The sequence below is a fragment of the Nylanderia fulva genome, unplaced genomic scaffold, assembly GCF_048542155.1.
Source record: "Nylanderia fulva isolate GAGA-0341 unplaced genomic scaffold, ASM4854215v1 Scaffold90, whole genome shotgun sequence".
Classification (NCBI taxonomy): Eukaryota; Metazoa; Arthropoda; class Insecta; order Hymenoptera; family Formicidae; genus Nylanderia; species Nylanderia fulva.
Window position 1 is genome coordinate 202,412 of NW_028191027.1, and position 21,355 is coordinate 223,766.

Consider the following 21,355-nt stretch of genomic DNA (forward strand, 5'->3'; position numbering starts at 1 on the left):
GTATGGGATTAGGTATTCAAGAGGTAGTACACACATGGTTTTCAAGTTCTTTATAAATCAGAAGGGAGACCTGTGAAAGAATGATTTTATTTTTGGAGAAGTGTTATGTAAAACAAATTAATTATAATAAGAAAAGAAGAATATTTCGTAAAGCACCAGTAAATATAAGGATAAAACTCTTACTATTGTAAATTAATTAACTATTGTAAATTAATTTTATTTTTATTTTTATTTTATTTTTGAAATTAATTAACTATTGTAAATTAATTTTATTTTTATTTTTATTTTATTTTTTAATTTATTTTAATTTATTTTATTTTGTACATTAATTGTATTTTTATTTTTATTGTAATTTATTTTTTAATTTATGTTAATTTATTTTTGTGTCTAGTATTACTTTTTCGCTTTTATGTTTATTAAGTTACAATATTTTGTGGATTTTTTATTAATTCGTTTTTATTATTGTTTATTGTATCATTTAAATTGTGAAATTATTATTACAGTGTTCATTTGATAAGGACCTGAACCAAAGGTCGAAACGTAATGAGGAAGATCTAATAAATTAACATTTTTTGCCCAATTTGGTCGTCTATTTTTTCAAAGAGTTTTATCCTTGAAATTAATTATAATTAATTTAAAGATAAATGCATTTATCTTGATTGATTTACACATACGTAAGCATCTGTGGCTGCGTAGATCTTCTGAGCATCGTTGAGGGGTTGCACATGCCACTTACTCCTTCGCACTTCGGGATTCTTGTCGATTTTCTTTTTCAACTATATATAGAGAAAAATCTCTTCTATCAATTCTAGTATTTTACTTATCGAGTCGTGATATAAAATAATAAGAGAAAAATTATACCACTAGAGCGGTCAGTCTTTCTAAACTCCAACGACCAGATCGCATCAAGCGCTCATTAGCGAATGGTCCGCAATCCAAACAATTGTTATCTACTACTTTCTGACCAGGGAATTCCTTAAAATCTCTTTCCAGTTTCCGCACGTCGCTGCAAAATGACAAACTTATTGTGTGCGTAGAAAATAATCGTGTAGAAATATAAGAACCTTAAATAATGTAACAAATTGGAAATTTGCATAATTTTTTTCGTGAAAAAATTTATTTAAGATTTCTATGCTGTGTTCATATTTCAAAATTTACAATTAAAAGAAATTCACATTTACAATTAACACCAAATTCAAAATAAATAATTCTTTAATGATATTTTATTCAGAATGTGCCAAATTAAGAATTTACATTTAAAATAAATTCTGGGAGGGCCCCGATTGCCTACAAATCAATTGCCAACAGCATCATTTGCCGACATCTCATTTGCCAACATCTCGTTTAATTACAAAAATTATTGCCTACAGATCGATTGCCTACAATCTGAATTGCGTACAAATAACAACAAAATAAGAGTCGGAAGACCCCGATAAAGTTCCGAAAAGTAGACTCACCCCCGATTTTTTAGGATTATCTCAGTAAATACGAAAAATTATAATAAATATTTTTGACAAGTTTTAGATCTTACAGAAAACACGTGGAAAAGTGTATGCGTGGAAACAGTGAATTTTGCCCCCTTGCGGGGGGCTCTACTACTACAAAACCAGACAAATAGATTTGTGTGGAATCTCGTTTTGTGTAGAAAGTTGCAAATCCATGTGGAATCGTATATTATACTGCAAAGTACATGCTTAGATAGAAGAACGCAGATACAAAATTTAAATTCCATCGTTTTTGTTGAAAACTATTACTCGTACAGTAAAAATGAATAAGACATAAAATGTTTATCTCTGTAAGATCTAAAACTTTTGTCTAAAATATTTATCATAATTTTCCGTATTTACTGAGATAATCCTAAAAAATCTAATTTTTTTATGATTTTTCATGGTGTTCACCATGAAAATCAAATAGTCGCCAATTTTCACTATGATATTCGTAATCAGCGCATAAAAATATGTAAGAATACTGAGTTTCAAAAAATCGAAGATGAGTCTACTTTTCGGAACTTCATTTGGGTCTTCCGTCTCTTATTTTGTTATTTGTGCGCAATAGAGCTTGTAGGCAATCGATCTGTAGACAATAATTTTTGTGTGCAATACGATTTGTGCGTAAAATTGTGTTATGTGTGCAAACGTACGTCCGTTTCTTCATTTTTCATTTGTGTGCAATAGCATTAGTAGGTAATCGATCTGTTGGCAATATTTTTTGTAGTTAAACGAGATGTTGACAAATGGGATGTCGGCAAATGATGCTGTTGGCAATTGATTTGTAGGCTAATGCTCCCCCCCCTTAAATTCTAAATAAAAAAAATAAACCATTTTATAAATTCTCCACAAATTCAATATTCTTTATTAACAATTTTATATAAATTTGATATTTCAAAATTTACGAATGTTTAAGCACGTATATTTTTTGAAATTAAAAATTTAATGAAAAAAACCCCTTTCACTCATTCTCGTCAAATTAAATATCAAACATTATTGATACTATTGATACTCTATTTACATAAAAATATTTAGTCTAATATCTCAAAATTCACGAAAATTAAAAGAACCATATACATTTCTAAAAAAAAAAAAAAATTTATGCACAACTAATTAAATATTTCTCAAGTAAAATTAAGTTTTGAAACAGAAAAGATTAAATATTATTTAATAATTACTGACTTTTTAATGTTGACGCCAACGAGCTTGACTTTTGGATGGCACAGAAGTTCGACAAAGGCTGCTGGTAGCTTCTTCAGGGTATAAATATGCAGAAGGTAACACACGTCTACATCCAGACAAATTTGCACCAAGGCTGTCTTTCCGCTGCCAGTTTGGAAACTGAAAGGCCATTCTAAATCGAAACCTAGTGGCACAATATCCTTCTCGCTACGATTTATCTCTTCTCTGAAAAGAAAACAATTATATACTTAAGAGTATATTTTTAAATTTTTATTTTAAAATGTCTTTCATTTTTCTTTTCTTCCATCTCATTTCTATTTAGTCTTCATTTACATATTTATTTTTTTTCGTTATGTTTTTGTCCTAATCTTATTCAAGATACAATATTAAGGTTTAATTTATATTTCTATCACATACTTTTCTTATTTTTATAGAAAATATTTTATTTAACTTCAATATTTCTATATTTCCATTATTTTTGATAATATAAAAAATTATGTAATATAAAAAATAATAAAATTAATAATATAAAAAAATGGTTTAATGGAAGATATATAATGATAAAAAAATTTAATTTTTCTACGAGCTTAGAAAAGCTTAGAACTTTAAAAAACAAATTTTAGATCTTTTTTTTAAATAAATTGGTTTTGTTTTTTGCAAATAAATATATGAGATTAAATTTTTGCTTCCATTAGCTAGTTAAAAAATGTAAACTTTTAAGTCCCGAAAAAAATTAATCTTTATTAAATAATTAAATATAACTTTGAAATAAGAAAGAGACTATGAGAATCGATCGCAGATGTATGTTCGATCAAAACCTCGAAAATTTAAGTTTTTTCGCTGTCTTATAATAATGCACGAAATTTTGCTTAGCACTTGATCGAACATACATCGGCTCTCATAGCCTTTCTTATTTCAGTTATATTTAATATAAGGAGTCTTACATTATTATTATTAAATATAATTAAATTTATATTTAATTATTTAATAAAGATTTATTTTATATATATATATATATATATATATATATATATATATATAATTAATCATTAAAAATTTAATAATTAATTTATATTTAATTATTTAATGAAGACATTTTTTTACTATCTTATTTGCATATTTTTATCGCAATATTTGTTTTTCATTAAATGAAAGAATGTTTATATTTTATCCACCAAATATTTTTTGAATATTCAAAAAAATACCTTACATATTTTTCTGTAAAAAATATCTTGTATTGTTTACACTTACAAAAGATTATTGCAGATAAAAGCACAATCGACAAACTCAGTAACGTACTGAATGCGACCCTTAAAGACAATTGGAGGATACTTTTCACATGTTATACGTTGTGTGTTGCTGCAATTTTCAGATTTCAGCTGCAAATAATTAAAAATCAATAATAATTAATCTCATATATGAAAGAGAGAATTGAAATAATAGAATATTAAATATTAAAATAAAGACATTAATGCTAAACAAGTACATTAAGTAAATTTTTGTAATATTTCCAATATGAAATATTATATTGAATTACTGTAGATTTTTTATTGTGATAACTATGCACAAACAAATATACCACACAAAATATTTTTAAGTAAATATTTCACAAAATATTTGCTTAAATGTCCAAGATTTAGAATGGAAAAATTCGAAAGTACAAAAATATAAGTGGCTTTGAATAAAAATTCTCATATCTTCCTTAATTCTAATGCCTCAGTTCTTTAACAGAAGTTATATATTGATTCGCAACTATAAAAGCATATAAACAATCTAACTCTTAAGTTTGAGTATCGAACTAGAGTATCGAGAGAGTTTTAGTAGATTCTATTAAATATAATAGATTCATCATTAACTGTGTGATTGTGAGTACTATAATACTATATATAGTACTCGATAATCAGTAATATAATACAAAATATATATTAAATATAGCAGAAATGAGAGAGTATTGATTATAATAGAAGCTTCATAGCATAAAAATAAAGTGCCTTTGAACACAAATTCTCATATCTCTCTTCTTACATCTGAGTTCTTTAACAGAAGTCATATATTGGTTTGCAACTACGAAAACATATAAACAATCTGACTTTGAAGTTTGAAAGCATCGAACAAGAATGTTTCAGTAGAGTCTATTAAATATAATAGAATAAATATATAAAGTACTGATCATTAACTGCGTATTATAGTATTCAACAATCAGTAATAAACCAAATATATATTAAATGAGAGAGTACTGTATTATAAAAATAGAAGCTTTGCAGTACTGCGCACCCATTCATCAAACAAAAATGTTTGTAGATTCCGAGTACAATAGAACAGAGTACTATAATATGGTATGACAGGAAGTATAGTAGAAGCGAGAGTACTATAGTAGAAGCTTCATAGTAGAACTTGGGCATCCATTTATCATAAAGTCAACCAACGTTCAATTTCCATAGAAAGTCCTGTGAAAATAGTGAAAGCACATGAGATATAGATTTCAGATTTCTACGACAAATACACCAAGGAAGACCAAAAAAATAGAAAAATGAAGCAATCCTCCTGCTATACTGACCACAGTCCCATCTCTATTTACAGCACGTGTGTTCATCACGGGGATGTGATATATATATTGATCACCAAGTGATCCTTTCTTTCTTCTTCTTCTTTTTAGTAGTATTTGGTGTCACTAGTTCGACCTTGAATAGTTGCTTGAAGATTACGTGAAGGTCATCTCCAATTTCTTAAACGTCATCAATGGGTTAATTATGACGTGATCTTCTTCTTTTTGCTCTTGATATTAAATTGATACCGGTTGAAAGATATTTAAACGGTCAGAAATTGGTTAAATCCTCTGCGCATGCGCAGTTCTCATTTTAAAAACCGTGTATGCACATGCGCGCGCTTTTAAAAAATGAGAACTGCACACACGTAGAGAAGAAAGAGGGGAAACTTGTACGGGTGCGAGAATTTGAAAATTCTTGGAGTACATTTTGTGTCAAAGCCAAACTACGTTTATACATGCAGGGTGTTCCATTTTAATGTCCCGCCCAAAATACTACTTTTTTATTTTTGATTGTAGAAAATTTTTCAGTGAATATTTTATAACATATTTTACATTTTATTGTCAAAAAATTGTTAATTTCGAATCTAACTCAAAAAGTACTTGATAAAACAATGCTTTATTTAGGATTTTGAAAAGCTTTTAAAATAAACTACAAGAATATATATGTAATGAAAAATAGGTGGTTTTGTTTAAGAAATTGAATCGAAAAAAAGGTAAACTTCAAGCAACTATTCAAGGTCAAACTATATAATAGCATCATATTAATTACGTCCCCTTCGAAATCAATTTTTATCTAAAACATTTTTTTTCTACAATCAAAAATAAGTTATTTGGGACGGGACATTAAAATGGGACACCCTGTATATACATATATATATATATTTTTGTTTTTCATCGAATTTATTTAAATAAGACTTTGAACGGTGTCAAAGGATCAATCGTCTTATTTTATATATATAAGTTACTTAAACATTATTACTTTTTCTTGCTCTCCAAATTCGAATATACATACATAATGATTCTAATGTTAATGATAAATATGCTTACAGATGGCTTACTTTAAATCTTCTACGTATTGACAGCGCTTTTGTTTCTTCTTTCACTGATTTTTCATATTTTCACACACATACATAGACAAAAAATTGTCTCTTTCTTCTCATTCTATCAAATTATAAAGATTTATCACTTCATCAACGTTTAACCAGCTATTTATAATGTATACATATTTCACTCCTGTGCTATTTTTTTTTTTTAGGAAATTCTATCATTCATCCAGATAAAATTTAAGAATAAAAACGTATTTTGTTTAACTAATGTTCAGATTTTCAAATCAGATTCTTTCATAAATCACTAAATACACGTGAATTTTTTATCTTCAAAAAAATCCTCAACTATAGCAAGCGTACGTCATTTTGACATTTAATGCCATCAGTTTTCCAAGTAGCAAACTGACGTCATTAAGCGTCAAACTGAAGTCTAAACGTCAAAATGTCACTTTGACGTCTAATGACATTATTTGACGTCAAAATGACGTAGATTTGCTACCTGAGTCGACGCAATACATTTAAAATTTCGAAAATCTAAATTTAATAAAAATTGTACTTAAATATTGTCGGATCGAAAAAAAATCCTGCTAGGAGAAGATTAATTTCAAATTCAAAGATACATATTGCAAAAACCTTCAACCTTTTCCCGTTGCCTACACTCGTATATATACATTCATGCATACACACATACATACATACATACATATACTATATTCTATTATAATATATATAAACGCATGTGTGCACGTGGCATTAAACGGTTCATATACGATTAAGAAATCTATGATAAACGTGCTCATATTGTATTTAAGTATTTATACATTTAGCGCTAAATCTTGGCATGTAAAACATAAATTTTTTTCATATTATATATACAATATGTATTTTATCATATATATTATATATATTTTTCATGTTATATAATTATGATATATATAATTGTATAATATATTTTTATTATATATATATATTTTTATATTATATATATATATATATATATGATTATTATATATATAATTGTTATACGCATAATATAAATATATAATAAAAGTATAAAACTTATATATAACATTATATACATTATATATTACAAATAAAAATTACGTAAATATTATATTAATTAATAAATCGATATAATCAAGTTATTGTTGGCTGCCAGTGTAAATTTATATTATGTAAATAAAATCCAAGTCACATTTAGCGCTACATGTAATGTTACACAGAAGAAAGCGAATTGGTAAAGTACGTGTAATGCAAAATGAAGAAAAAAAATTGAGAATCCTATTGTAGATCGTACATAAACGGTTTAATGCGAGGCGAAGTATCTAACCGCGCTTTACATTTAATTTTTACATTCCTATCATTAGAAGGGGTTTCTCTCGCGATAGAGAGTTCCGTCGAAGCCGGAATCAAGCTCTCGGGTCCTCGCCGCGGCTATCTTAGATTGTGACGTTAGAGGCGAGAAACGCTGAAAATTCTTAGATATCGGTTTTAATTATTAGATATTTTTTTACTTCAAAATGGCATCTAAGAATTTTATAGCTTGCATTTTCTCTGACGTCACGATCTAACATGGACGATGAGAAGTCAGGAGCCTTAAAAAAATTTCAAGATACACAGTATACTATTTCTACTACTGCTGCGTGATTCTAAAGACCGGTCCGATCCTGAGGAAAAACCTACGCAGCACCGATCTGAGCTCGGGCTTGAGATCGAAGCACATGACCTCGCAGAGGGAGGGATAGCAGGTGGAGGCGTGAACCGCAAAGCGGTGGTCGCTCATTTTCAGGATCCGCGTGAGCAGTAGCAGCAGGATCGGCGTCCAGGCCTCGCGATGAGCCTCGTTCGCGAGCGAGAGGAAGTATTCGAGGGCCTCGCACGCCACCTCGACCAGACGCGCCTCGACCCTGGGCCAGTCCGCGCGATGCGCCTCGTCGCTGTACATCTTGAAGAGAATGCGTAGCGCGCAAGCAAGCGACTGAGTCTCCTGCTTCAGCAGATTCGGCTTTACATTGCCGCGAAAGCTCGCTTTCCATAGCACGTTGCGCTGCTCGTGATTCGAGTTGAAGTTCTTCGCGAAACGGTGCGAGCGCAGCAGACACTCCACCAGTTGCAGCAGATGATTGGTCGTCAGGGCGCAGTACATGCCCTGTTCCTCTTTCTGCTGATCGGCGCTGGCTCTGGAGAAACAATGCTGATCAGTGCTCAATATATACAAAATATATATATATATATGTATATACAGGGTGGCCTCGAACGTTCCAGCAAGACTTTGATATTTTATAGGAAATTTAATTCTGAACAAAAAATTTCCTATAAACATGGATCGAAAAATGCTTTCTTAAGAAGTTATCGCTCAAAAATATCTGATAGAAAAAGAACATAAGGTGAAAAAAAAATGATATTTAAAAGTAAGAGCAAATAGTAAAAAGAAAATGAGACTTAATAAATTTCTTGAAAAAAAAACGATATAACAATGAAAATATATATAATAAAAAAAAATATATATATACATATATAAATTTTTCCAAATACGATAATTTTTCGCGGAGATACGTTTATTTAAATTTATGCGAAATGATATTAATTGCGTGTTGCGATAATTTTTTTGACCAGTATATATATATACTAGTCCCATTTTAATCGATCGAAAAAACGTAATGACCTTGAAATAACCTTGAATAAAAAAAAAACAAATGAAAAAACAATGCTGCTCAGTGATCAATATACAATACAAGGTGTCCAATTTTAATTGATCAAAGAAACATAAATAACCTTTAAATGACCTTAAAAAGCGCCTTTTAGAAAAAATCTGTAACACTATCTTTTGTCCTCTTCCAAATAAAAAAAACTTTACTTTGAAACATTTTGTTGTATAATTAAAAAATGAAAACAGTTTTTAAGGGTGATCAATTAAAATGGCACATCCTGTATATACCGATGCCCAACGGCAGATTCTTTAATTAGATCTTGAAGTCTTGACAACTGGAAAATATCTTTCAATTGTTTTGTAACTCTATGTATGCAATAAAACACTTACTTTACAAGCTCCGACGATTTGCCGTTTAGCATGTCGGCCTGTGCGAGCGCGAGATTCTCCTGATCCTCTTTGCGCGAGGTCGCCGGATAGAAGACGATGTTGTCGATGGTCTGTATCAGCTCGAGCTGGACCACGCACTTGATCTGCAACGCAGAGAAGAGCTTCGCCTTTGGTAGGGACTCGGTATTCAGACTCTGCGCGCTGTTGCTCCGCTTCAGGATGCCAATATGAAGACCGTCAGACTCGCCGGTGATCACGTCAAGGTCGGACTCCTTGTTAAGCGACTGCGGTTTCCACGTGAGTAGAGCGGACGGCAGGGTGCTCTCGAAAATGTCCAGAACGCATTGGCAAGTCTTCTCCCAGGTCTGCTCATCGAACTTGATACCGTTGCTGATGACCAAATTTTCCAGACAATTCGTGCCCGACCGAGCCAGTTGCTCGTTGTCCTGTTGTACACACCAGAGCAGCTGAAAGTACAGCTGTTCCAGCAACAGGGGACCCAGAATATCGTAAAATTGCGAGAAAACGTCCACAATGGCGTATAGCGCGTGGTTACACGTCGTCGTCATCCACTCAGCTTTCTGCAACAATAAGATTTTATTTTTCTCGTTGCCGAAGCTCCTGCATCTCTAAAGATATCCTACAAACCTCGGTATGTTGCTCGGGCAATTTCATATTGTCGAAAATTCTGAAGAGAACCTGGAAGAGATCCTTCCACCAATGAGGCTTGAAAGACGCGCCGTGAGTTTTGACGACGTCGAAGAGCACCGTCAACGCGCGCGTCCTGACGTCTAGCTTGCATCTGCTTACCACGCAGGATAATTCAAACAGTAGCGGAAACCATCCTCTCACCTAAGAGAAGAAAAGAAAACAAAAATAGAGACAAAAAACATAAATGACCTTCAAATAGCCTTGAATGAAAAAACATAAATAAAGAAACAATGCTGATAAAAAATGTATTAACGTCGAGCGATTTGGATGCGAAACATGTAATTACCCAGGCTCGATCTTCCTCGGAGACCATCCCGCTGTCGTCCATCATACCTTCGGCAAATAGATTAGGATTCGCGTCAATATAGGACGCGCAGGAACGTATTAACCGTATAGCTTCCATACTGGTGTCCGGAAAAGACGCGTTGCACGCGAACTCGCTCAAACACTTGACAGCGTCCTGGAAGGAATCCACCATGATGCTGAAGTCCTCCGCGTACAGCTCATCTATAAATGGTAACAATTCGAATTATAAAACAGGGAGATATTACACTTTCCAGAAGATATAAGAATCTAACTCACTGATGATTTTGCCCGTCATGGAGAAAGCCAGCTCGACGACGGACTCGTCGCGATCGCTGGCCGCGTGATGAAAAACGCTAAAGATGTTCTTCCAACCAGATCTGATGTTGGGTGCCTGCGAGTGGACAATCTGAGCCACGCATCTGACGACCATGTCTCTGATCACGGGTGATCTGTGATAATTGGATTAAATTTATTAATTACATCGCAATAAATTTATTTTAATATTAAGGAGAGAGGACCAACGTTAAGTTACCTATTCTTTTTCATAATGTGTTCGAACGGCCTGAGAAAGTCCTTTTGGAACCTGAAATTGGCGAACTCGCCCTTCTCAATGAACTTGGTAGCTAGCTGCCTCAGAGAATCCACGGCAAAGAACGCGATATCTTGCCGAGGACTGCAGCCCACCCTGTCGAAATGATCGCCGAGGACCTGCCAGATCCTGGACCACTGCAGCCTGATACGACCCATGTTGTAGTACGAGATCTCGACGATCTTCGTGAGGGAGAACATGCGAGGTTGCGTGGGATGCGCCAGCTCCTCGAGAGAGACCTACAATAACGCGAGAAAATATTTATTACTCAATTTCACACTTCACCAGGTATTAAGTTAAGACAGACCTGGCAGAGAGCCTTGACGAATTCGACGATGGCGTCGCCGTCGAGTCTCGTCGAGCCGGTGAATATACGATCCACGGCCACGACAACACTTTGCGAGCTGGTCTCGCCGATGGATTCCTTTACGCTGGGGTCCAGCGAGCTCAGGTTGAGATTACTGGTCTGGTGCGAGCCGGCGGAATGCGCGAGACTGCCGAAGTTCGCCAGGGGCGAGGGAAAGTGCGGCTTGGACGGCGGACCCAGCAGCTGGGGCCGCACTCCGGTGCCGATCAGCTGCGCCAGTTCCAACTGGGAGATGCACTTGACGACGTCGAGCCACGAACTACCCAGGTAGTTGCCGTCGGTGTGCGCCACCGTGATCAGGGTCTTGATAGTGTCGATATTTTTCGCCTTCATCTCGGTGATAGGCGAGTTGGCCGTCAGCAGGGTGAATCTAGCCAGTGCCTGTACGTAAGCGTCGCGTTCAAGGCTCATGTGAAAGATGCAGGCGATGCGGATGGCGCACCTGCAGGAGGAGTATTAAATGTGTAAGAGATGTAAGACAATGTAAATCGTCAATCTCAAAGTGTTCACCAACCTGATGCCGTCCAGGCAGAGCGACGCGATCTCTGTGTCGTCGCAGTCCTGCAGGCCGACGCTGAAGGCCGCGAGAAACGGCGTCCAGGCCATTTTGAACATCGGCCGCACGTGCTCGAGATGCTTCGCCGTGGTAAACGGCGCCTGGACATGACTGACGGACTCCATCAGGTTCTTCGCTGCCGTAGAGATCACCTCCATCTCCATGTTCCACAGCAATCGGCGTTTCTTCTCGCTGGAGATCAGCTGCTTACCAGCGAGTCGACTGTTGTTGGGGTTCGACTTCATCTTGATCTCGTTACCGGCAATCTCGTCGTAGATCCTGGAGAGGTACTCCTCGGGGAGGTCCTCGTTGTCGCTGATACGTCGGTTAAGCCTGACGAAGACAGAGACTTCCCTCAATTTATGCTCGGATTGACAGAATTTCTGATCGAAAAATGTGGTATCGTACCTGATGTACTGTTCTTTGGTCATTTTATTCTTAACCTGCGGCGAGTGCAGATCAGTAGTCAGCATTATGATTGAGAAACCGAGGACGTAAGCTGTGTCCGCGCTGGTGAAGAGGCCGTTGTTGGGATTGCATTCGCAATACCGACTGGCAAACTTCTCCATCAGTCGATCGATCTTCTGCGCTTCGCCGGGTAGTCGAAAGCCTTCCAGAAAGTATCGCAAAGCGGTTACCAGGTCGCGCTCGGCAAAGTTCATCTGATCAATGTAGTGGTACATCACCTGTATGCGCGAAGTAGTTTAGCTTCTGTTACATCAACCAGGACGACGTCATTTATGTTTTTTCGATTCAAGGTCATTTGAAGGTCATCCTTATATGTATACTCTATTACCTGATTGTGATTGTGGTCGCCCAGAAAGTCGCCGATGGCAGTCTTGTCGAGTCGCTCGTCCAGATGCAGCCACCTAGCTACGTCCTCGGGCGAGGTTCCAAGTAAACCTTGCTCCTGCAAATACTGCACACCCTTGCCTGGTTTCCGGCTGAAGATCTCGATGCCGGTCTCCCATACTTCCTTCTGCTGCTTCTGCACCTCGTATTGCTCCGGCGAGTCCGGCACCTCTTTGTTACCTCCGGTTAGGCTGGAGTTGGCGGACGAGAGACTGCCGGCGCTTCCGTAGCGTGGCAGCGGGATTTCCGGCGCTGGTTCCGGTGGATCCGAGAGGGGCTGTTGGTCCGCCGGCACACTCGGATTCACGTACAGGTCCCGGCTCCATTCTACCATGCACTTCAGGATGGACACGAGACACTCGAGGCCGCGAATTCGCATGGACTTCTCCTAGAATAATAAAACGTTCCAGATAGCAAGCATACGTTATTTTGACGTCATTGAATGTCAGTTTGGAACGATCTCTCTCATGGAAGAAGAAAAAGAGAAAATATAAGAAAAAGGTCAATTATTTAAAAAAGAAAACAAATAATCTCAGGTAGCAAACTGACGTCATTCGACATCAAAATTACATCAGTTTGATGTTAAAATTACGTCAATTTGATGTTTAATAATTAAAGAAGAAAAAGAGAGAAAATATAGGAAAATAAAGATTATTAGAAGAAATAATCAAGTAGCAAACTGAAGTTTGTCATCTTGACATTTAATGACGTCAGTTTGTTACTTGCCCAAGGAACACACTGAAATCAAGAAAAAGTCAAAATGATTTTATTTTGATTCAAAATAGTCATGATTTTTCATGTGACGAAAATTTGATTTATCATGATATCATCACATATCCCAAGGAGAACAGAAGGTCAAAATGATGTCAATTTGACGTCATATTGACTAAATATTGACCAAAAATGACATAAATTTAGTCAACATGACATCAAATTGACATCATTTTGACTTTTCTGTTCTCCTTGGGTTGGATCAAAGAAGAGGAAAAATAACCCAAGTAGAACAGAAAATCAAAATAACGTCAATTTGACATCATCTTGATCAAATTTGAACTCCAAATTTGATCAATGACGTCAAAATGATATTATTTTGATTTTCTGTTCTACTTGGGAAATCCAATAAACAGTACACTGATGTCATTTTGACGTCCAATGACGTCAGTTTGACGATTAAATCGTCAAAATGTCAGTTTGACATTTAATGACGTCAGTTTGCTACTTGGGATTATTTCTGCTCTTTTTTGAATAATCAAGTTTTCTCCTATATTTTGTCTCTTCCATCATCGCTCTCAACGCACCTGATTCGGCGACGCGCCGAGCTCCAGGGCCTGGCGACCCTGGGCGATCTTGGAGAGATCATTGACGAGTCGTTCGAAGAGATTCGCGGCGGAGAGGTCACAATCATAGTTGACGTAGATGTCGACGACGCTCTGGGCGTCCGCGCAGATCCTCGTTAGCGCGTGTATAACCATCCACTTGTGCTCGAAGGAGCTGCTGGAGGTCTCGAGGATGTTCATAAAGATTTCCTTGAAGAACACCTCGATCTGCATCTTGAGATGCACCTTAAAGCGCGCGAGGAGCGCCAGGAACAGTGCTAACGAGAGCTCGAACACCTCCGGCACCGAGGACACGCCGTTCTTCGACAGCGCGACGCACAGATACTGCTTGATAGCGATGACGAACATCTCGTTGGAGCGCAGCACTGGGCCGGCGTTCTGCAGGATCCCCAGGAGTAGCTGCAGCGACAGGATCTTGGAGCGAAGCTCGTGCGACCTAGGGTCGGGAGTGCCATCCGGCAGCGGCTTCATCGATAGCTTGCAGAGGGCGCGAAACACCAGGAACGCGTCCTTCTGCAGCACGTGGGTGAACTTGGCGGTGACCATGTTGTCGTTCTCGGCGGTCACCTCGTCGCCGTTGTCCTCCGCGCCGCCGTTCTCCAGGTTGACCTCCTCTTCCAGCGGCACCACGGAGTTCACCACATCATCGAGGATGCCCTTGACGATTGTTCGGGGGTCCACGGCGTCGGAGACGCTCTCCGCGTTCGCCTCGGCCTCGATATCGCCGTTCGCCACGACGGCGGCTTCCTGTTGCTGATGCTCCCCGTCGAGCTTCACGCTCTCCTCCTCGGCCTGAGTCTCCATCCGCGCGAAGATCACATTGATCATTTGCGTGAGGGTCGCGCGAGCGGTGGTCTGGTTCACCAGGTTGCGGGACGCCAGGTAGACGTTGTAAACAGTACGGATCGTCAATAATACCGTGCCCTCGTGCACCTCCACGTGCTGGCTTGTCATCACGGTCAGTAAAGCCTTGATGATTTGCAGCTGCACGCCCTCGTCGGTCTGCGGACCGGTGAAGCAGCCGCAGATCGTCTCGACTATTCGCACGATCAGCAACTTGCTCGGCTCCGTCGAGTCGGGCACGTTGCCGGTGAGATGGCCGTACGCGATCAGCTTCTGCAGACAGTCCAGGGCGGTCACTACGATCCTCGGCGACTTGCTCTGACATGCCAGCTCGAATGGTAAAAAGTACTTCTCCGCAGTGATGACATTTGAGTCGCTTTTAGGTTGCGGAAGGGCATTTGAGGTCACCTCCTCCCCCTGCCCAACTGGTACGTCCTTGATCTCGTTACGGAGATCCTCTGCAAGATGCAATATAATATAGTATAATATTGTATCTAATATATATATATATATATATATATATATATATACATATATAAAATATAATATACATTACATATATAATATATAATAAATATTAGAATATAATATTAGAATACAATAACATCGCGTTTGGTTCTATTGGCCGATATATATATATATATATATATATAAATGAATATAAATAATGAATAATGAATAATGATTATAAATATAAATAAATGAATAAAATGCAATTGCTTGAAGATACACTTGACAGCTCCTTAAAAACATGCAGTTCTCACCAAGGGCAGACTCGCAGGACTTCCTGAGCTGCGAGAGATGCGACCTCTTGACATCTCGATCAGCCAATATCTTCTCCAAAGCTCGGACAATGAACATCTCTCTGGTTTTAGAGTTATTTTGCATCGTCACCACTCCTGGTGGAGGATCTACAGCTGGTTTTAATGCTCGCAGTGTCTCAAAGTGTCAACATCCAAGTAGATCAGCAAACGGCGATGCACGTGACTCTCTTGGACATAAGTCTGGCTGCTCGCCAACATCTTTTACCACCTTCAATCGCAATCCTGTACACGATGACCGCTCACCAGCTGTGAATTAGAAGAAATGTCAGAAAGTTACCTAGTATCAGAGACCAGGTCTGGTCTCTTCTGAATTCCTGAGTTCGGAGTTTATTCTTTTTTTTACTCAAAATTGGAAGGAGAAAGATAAATCCTGAAATGATGTAAGTTCAGTTCAGACTTTGAAGAAAGAGAAAGAACCCGGGTAAGTACGTAAAATCTGGATCAGTTGATACTGAAATTACCCTACCTGAGGAGACGTCAATTTGCGAGTACGAGCAACACACCGGGTTGGAAGTGCGGTTTCCTTGGGAAGTGGTCTAAAACATCTCCGTCATGGACGTCAAAACCGACACTCGCACACGCACACACTCGCTCGCGCAGTTTGTGACAGCCGCCTGAACGTAACCGCGAATGACGATGGCCTCGAAGCTCCTTGAACGTATATACATATGTTCCCGGAGGCCTCCTCTTGCTCACAGCCAACTTCACGCGACAGGCGACAGCGCGTCACCGCAGGCGCCTCAGCGTATTACTCGCATGCGCATGCCCAACGAATTTATAATTATTATTATTTATTACAAATATTATAAATATAATTATTGATATTTATGTGTATATATAAATATATTTATTATGTTATATTTTATTATATTTGTATATATCAATTATTATATCTTATACAAGGTGTCCCTGAATGGTCTATACAAACTTTCAGGATATGTTCCAGGGACCAAAATAAGCAGAAAATGTTTTATAAACATATGGGGTCGAAAATGCTTCTTTCGAGAGTTAAGCGGGGAGCACACACTTTTGCATAGGCGCATAAGCGTAAACATGAGACTCTTGATTAGTCTATAAACGTGTGCATAAGAAATTCAACCAATCAAATTTCTTATGCATATGCTTATGCGCTTATGCAAGAGTGTGTGCTCCCCGCTTTAAGCAATAAACCAATCATATTCGATTGTTATAATTTTCGTTTTTAAGTCTAATAATAAACCAACAAACGCTAAAATTAGACCAACAATCATCTATAAACGATTACGCATCGATTAGACTGTTTTTTAATTATAAATGAGATTTTTCCGGCTAACTTAAGGCTAATTTTTCTTCTTTAATTTAAAAAATATATATAAACCAACAAACGTTGCAATTAGGCCAACAATCACCAACAAACGACCAACAAACGATTAAAAAAATTAAAAAAGTCGAAGACCTCAGTGGTAGTAAACTTACTGCAAACGTTAGTTCTGATTGGCTTCTGCTTTTCTGCCAAGGTGTGAATCTTCCCTAAGTATACACAGTAGCGACAGTGAGCCATCCAACCCGGTATCAAATTTTAGCACATGCGCGAGTTTGTACATCTAACAATATGGCTGTGCCCAGAATGTCACATCAGGCATAGAATGTCTATGACATCAGCAGGCCTATTTTGTAACTCTTTAACGTATGCGTTATAATTATAAAGCATGATTTACTAGAAAGTGTACAATTTCATTGGTCCAAACCTAGTAAATCATGCGTTATAATTATAACGCAAGCGTTAAAAAATTACAGAATAGCCCTACAGGTAACCTTTAATTCTATAGCTTCATGTTTTTTGTGATTGGAATAATTATTTCAATAAATTCTCTCTGAATTCTTCTTCTTCTTCTTCTTTCTGTTATGGCTGCTTGGGTTTCCACGGAAGAAAAATAGTTCCATACACCATTAATTGTTTAAATATATCAATGAATACGTTTACACGGCACCCTTAAAGGTGCCTACTGATGGACGCGGCAAGTTGCCGCGCGCGGCAGTTCAGAAAGAACTAGATCTAGGGGCTTCTGAATCACTCCTGCGTTGCCGCAAGTGAAGTTGGAATAATCCAACTTCACTTGCGGCAACGCGGGAGTGGTTATTTGTGCACATTTCAAAATAAAATTGAAACGATGGCAGGAGTAAATGTGGAGATTCCAAAGGTTAGTGTATGTTATTATATCCAAATATAATATAAGTTTAATATAAAAAAATATTAAGAAAACAATCGCGAAGGTAATATATATGATTGTGCATAATTCAAGATTGGAGGTTAAGTGTATGTTTTGGTCGTTTCGGAAGAGAAAAACGTACCGTAACATGTGCGTACGAATCTATTTCAATTCTTATAAACATTTATGACTTGGAACCGAACTTTAGAATGACACATCGGGTGATATAATTGATTTTTTTTTTATGGCAGAAAGTATACACATGCGGATTATGCGAAATAATTCTTGGGGACCTTGAGGATGAAGAAACATGGTCCCATGAATGTTTTGCAAATTATTCAGAGATTGTTTTTGATGTGAATAGCTTGTATTTATATCCCAAATGTGGTAAGTAAAATATAAAAGGTGAAAGTGACCGATATAATACTATTTGAGCGAATGTAAAAATTTAAATATCTTGTAGAAGATGGAAGCATTGTGCGCCGAAGTGCGATTAATGGAGCAGAGCAGATTGTAATAGAATCGCCTCTTCCGACACAAGAGCCGTGCCCAGTGGAAAACCTGGAAGAACTTATCATTACAGAAGTGTCGGCACGAGAACTGTTATGGAATCAAAAACTGAGTATAACAAAACGTGACAGGCAAACTGTACAACAACTTTGGAAGCAAGTGGCTAATGCGACGAATGGTACGTATATATATTTGTGTGTGTATGTGAGAGAGAGAGAGAGAGAGAGAGAGAAAGAGAGTAGTTAAAGAAAACTCAATAGAATTAAAGTGATATAACAGTACGATTTTATTATTACAGGCGAATGTTCTGTCGATGAGGTAAAAAAAAAATGGAAGAACTTAAGGGATCGTTACATGAAAATAATCTCTCTTGAAAAGTTGCCAAGTGGATCAGGAAGTAAACCATCTCGCAGAAAGTGGCAACATTACGAATTGTTGTCTTTCTTACGTGACACTTCTTTGGAAAAAGAGTTAGTATTTCACAAAAGCATTCACTGCAATACTAAGAACAGTTAATATTGATATTATTTCATTTTATTGTATTTCAGGACAGTTTCAAATATGATGAGTCGTGAGGAAGACACTAGCAATGATGACACGGAAATCCAAAGTGTGGACGTCGTAGAAGTCAACGGTGCGATTGATGCATCAAAAAGTATTTCGTTCATAAGCTGTACGGGCAAGTAAATAAATTTAAAAACAGAAAGAGAATAATAAGAAGAATATGCAATAATAAAATAAAACTTTTGCAGAGTCTACAATGTAGTCGTTATGACAATACGACGCTGCAACGGACCAATCAGAGAAAAAAAATCATATATTCTCTTCTTTGATTGATCCGTCACAGCGTCGTAACATTGTAACGACTGCATCGTAGACCCCGCATTATATTCAAAATTCCACATTAATTATCAACCGACACACATATATATATATTGTAGGAAAATTGTACAAATTGAATATCTCACTTGTTAGTACTATTACAGCTAGCTACATCAATTTTGTCCAATAATACAAAATGTATTATTATGTAAAAGTCATTCTTTCATTTTCAGGAATGAAAAGAAAACGAAAAAGTACTGAGCGCGAAGAAGACTTGATGAAGCAGATAGCAGAGGCCTTGCAGACTCCACGACCACCTTTGCCAACTCCTCCTGTTCTTGACGAAGTTGACAATTTTACTTCGATGATTGCCTGCCAGCTACGAGAGTTGTCATCAGTCCGCAGACGCGCAATAATGTTGAAAATTCACGAGCTCTTACGTGCTGAATTATTGCGTAACGACAATTCGGCAACAACAATAATATAACGTAAAATATAATAATATGAATAATATATGTATACGTATAGTAATAAAACGAGACTGATTTTGTTAGTGCAATAAAGCCGAAGCGTATTTATTCAAATAGTTATTACTCAACTGGACCGGGATACCAAGAAACATTAAAGTTATGATTATCTGGGAAAGTAGGAAAAAGAAGTTTTAAAGAATTAGTTTGCATGATTAAAAGGTGTGATTTATTTCCTTTGCATGTGTAGTATACAAATAATGATTATATCTGTGATGTCTAGTATAATATTATAAATAAAACGAAATAATATGCTAATGTATCATTTATCATTTTGCCATGCTACTGAGCCTTCATTATTAAAATATTTACAAAATTCATCTCTAATGAGCATGGCACCCCGAGTACTTGTATTTGTACTACATTTGGAGATGTCCACAAATGCACAACCATCTTCCATAATCGTCCTCCACGAACCTCGTATGTGATCACCCACAGCCGTTTCTTTATCCAACATACCTGGTGGAATATAATTGTTCTTCTCGATATCACTCTTGCGGAGCCAGTTATGAATGCAGATTGTACCTTGTACGATCTTCATAGCAGTTTCCACACTACTAATGATCGGTTTTCGATAAACTCGCCATTGGCTAGCAAGTATTCCGAAACAATTCTCTATCACTCGTCTGGCTCTACTGAGTCTATAATTGAAGATGTGCTGTTCGGCGGACAAGTTATTTTTGCCAGAGTATGGCCTTAGCAAATATGATTTCAATGGAAAGGCTTCATCCCCGACAATGCAGTAAGGCAAAGACGGGCCTCCTTTGTAAAAACTGTCCGATTTTGGGATATTCATTTGACCTGCATTAAGTTGTTGACCGAATCGGCTTTCACGAAAAATGCCTCCATCACTTCGCCTGCCATACGCACCAATATCGACGAACCGGAAAATATAATTGGCATCACAAATAGCTAATAGCACAATGCTATGACTGTTTTTATAGTTGTAGAAATTGGAGCCAGCATTATCCGGACACTGAAATTACACAAAGATTATTATATATTTTTCACATACTGCAAGAAAATTGGAGTCTGCTCGTATTGTTTTTTCTATTTATTTCCCGATAGTTTTTAATATTTGAATAATGCCTGAAAAGAATTATAATACAAGTATTACTTACTTGAATGGTTACATGCTTTCCATCGATTGCTCCAATGCAATGTGGAAAGTCCCATATATCTTCAAAATCTTCTGCGATGCTCCGCCAGTCATCTTCGAATAACTGAGGTGGAAGAACCAAAGGACACAAATGTTCCCAAATAATCTTGCATGTTGTAGCAATAATATTGCTTACAGTCGTCAAGCCTACTAAATATTGATATGTCATTGAAGACATGGAATCACCAGCTGCCAGAAATCTGAAACGTAATGCAAATTGATGTAATGCAACATTTACATTCATATAACTAAAATAAAAACAAAAGATGTTTACCGTAATGTCAACGTCAATCGTTCTGCTGCACTTATCGGCTCTCGCACGACGTATTGTTTCTCTAGATGCGGGCCTACAATGGCTAACAACTCTTCGTATTGCGTGGTTGACATCCGAAAATAATTATGGAACCGCAGATCTTCCAATTTAAGTGTTGGCAGCAAGGCATGGTAAAAACCATGCTCA

The 21,355-nt window shown here is 36.9% G+C and overlaps 3 protein-coding genes across 7 annotated transcripts; 1 reads left to right on the forward strand and 2 right to left on the reverse strand.

The window, feature by feature from the left end:
• Positions 1-3: 3 nt before the first annotated feature.
• Positions 4-5,757, reverse strand: WRNexo (WRN RecQ like helicase). 2 transcript variants are annotated; one of them, XM_029322242.2, is made up of 7 exons: positions 5,227-5,757; positions 4,907-5,116; positions 3,921-4,048; positions 2,670-2,894; positions 862-1,006; positions 675-776; positions 4-70 (listed from the first exon to the last, which is right to left on the reverse strand). In XM_029322242.2, the coding sequence occupies exons 2-7, from the start codon at positions 5,069-5,071 to the stop codon at positions 17-19; spliced, it is 819 nt and encodes a 272-aa protein (XP_029178075.1). In that variant the 5' UTR covers positions 5,072-5,116; positions 5,227-5,757; the 3' UTR covers positions 4-16. The 2 variants fall into 2 exon arrangements, with proteins under 2 accessions (XP_029178075.1, XP_029178076.1); XM_029322243.2 differs by lacking the exon at positions 4,907-5,116 and having other exon boundaries at positions 5,227-5,748.
• A 323-nt stretch (positions 5,758-6,080) lies between these two features.
• On the reverse strand, positions 6,081-16,537 carry Sec71 (ADP ribosylation factor guanine nucleotide exchange factor Sec71). The gene is made up of 13 exons (XM_029322227.2): positions 16,155-16,537; positions 15,629-15,934; positions 13,983-15,322; positions 12,629-13,072; positions 12,241-12,518; positions 11,791-12,165; positions 11,217-11,718; positions 10,853-11,148; positions 10,597-10,769; positions 10,301-10,521; positions 9,952-10,155; positions 9,304-9,884; positions 6,081-8,443 (listed from the first exon to the last, which is right to left on the reverse strand). Exons 2-13 carry the CDS (start codon positions 15,750-15,752, stop codon positions 7,897-7,899), a joined length of 5,085 nt encoding a protein of 1,694 aa, XP_029178060.2. The 5' UTR covers positions 15,753-15,934; positions 16,155-16,537; the 3' UTR covers positions 6,081-7,896.
• A 1,223-nt stretch (positions 16,538-17,760) lies between these two features.
• LOC114945915 (uncharacterized) lies at positions 17,761-20,560 on the forward strand. 4 transcript variants are annotated; one of them, XM_029322268.2, is made up of 6 exons: positions 17,761-17,868; positions 18,129-18,264; positions 18,341-18,565; positions 18,686-18,857; positions 18,936-19,070; positions 19,443-19,531. In XM_029322268.2, the coding sequence occupies exons 1-6, from the start codon at positions 17,839-17,841 to the stop codon at positions 19,468-19,470; spliced, it is 726 nt and encodes a 241-aa protein (XP_029178101.1). In that variant the 5' UTR covers positions 17,761-17,838; the 3' UTR covers positions 19,471-19,531. The 4 variants fall into 4 exon arrangements, with proteins under 4 accessions (XP_029178101.1, XP_029178098.1, XP_029178099.1 ...); XM_029322265.2 differs by having other exon boundaries at positions 17,763-17,868; positions 18,936-19,066; positions 19,443-20,560; XM_029322266.2 differs by having other exon boundaries at positions 17,764-17,868; positions 18,936-19,042; positions 19,443-20,560.
• The last annotated feature ends 795 nt before the right edge of the window (positions 20,561-21,355 follow it).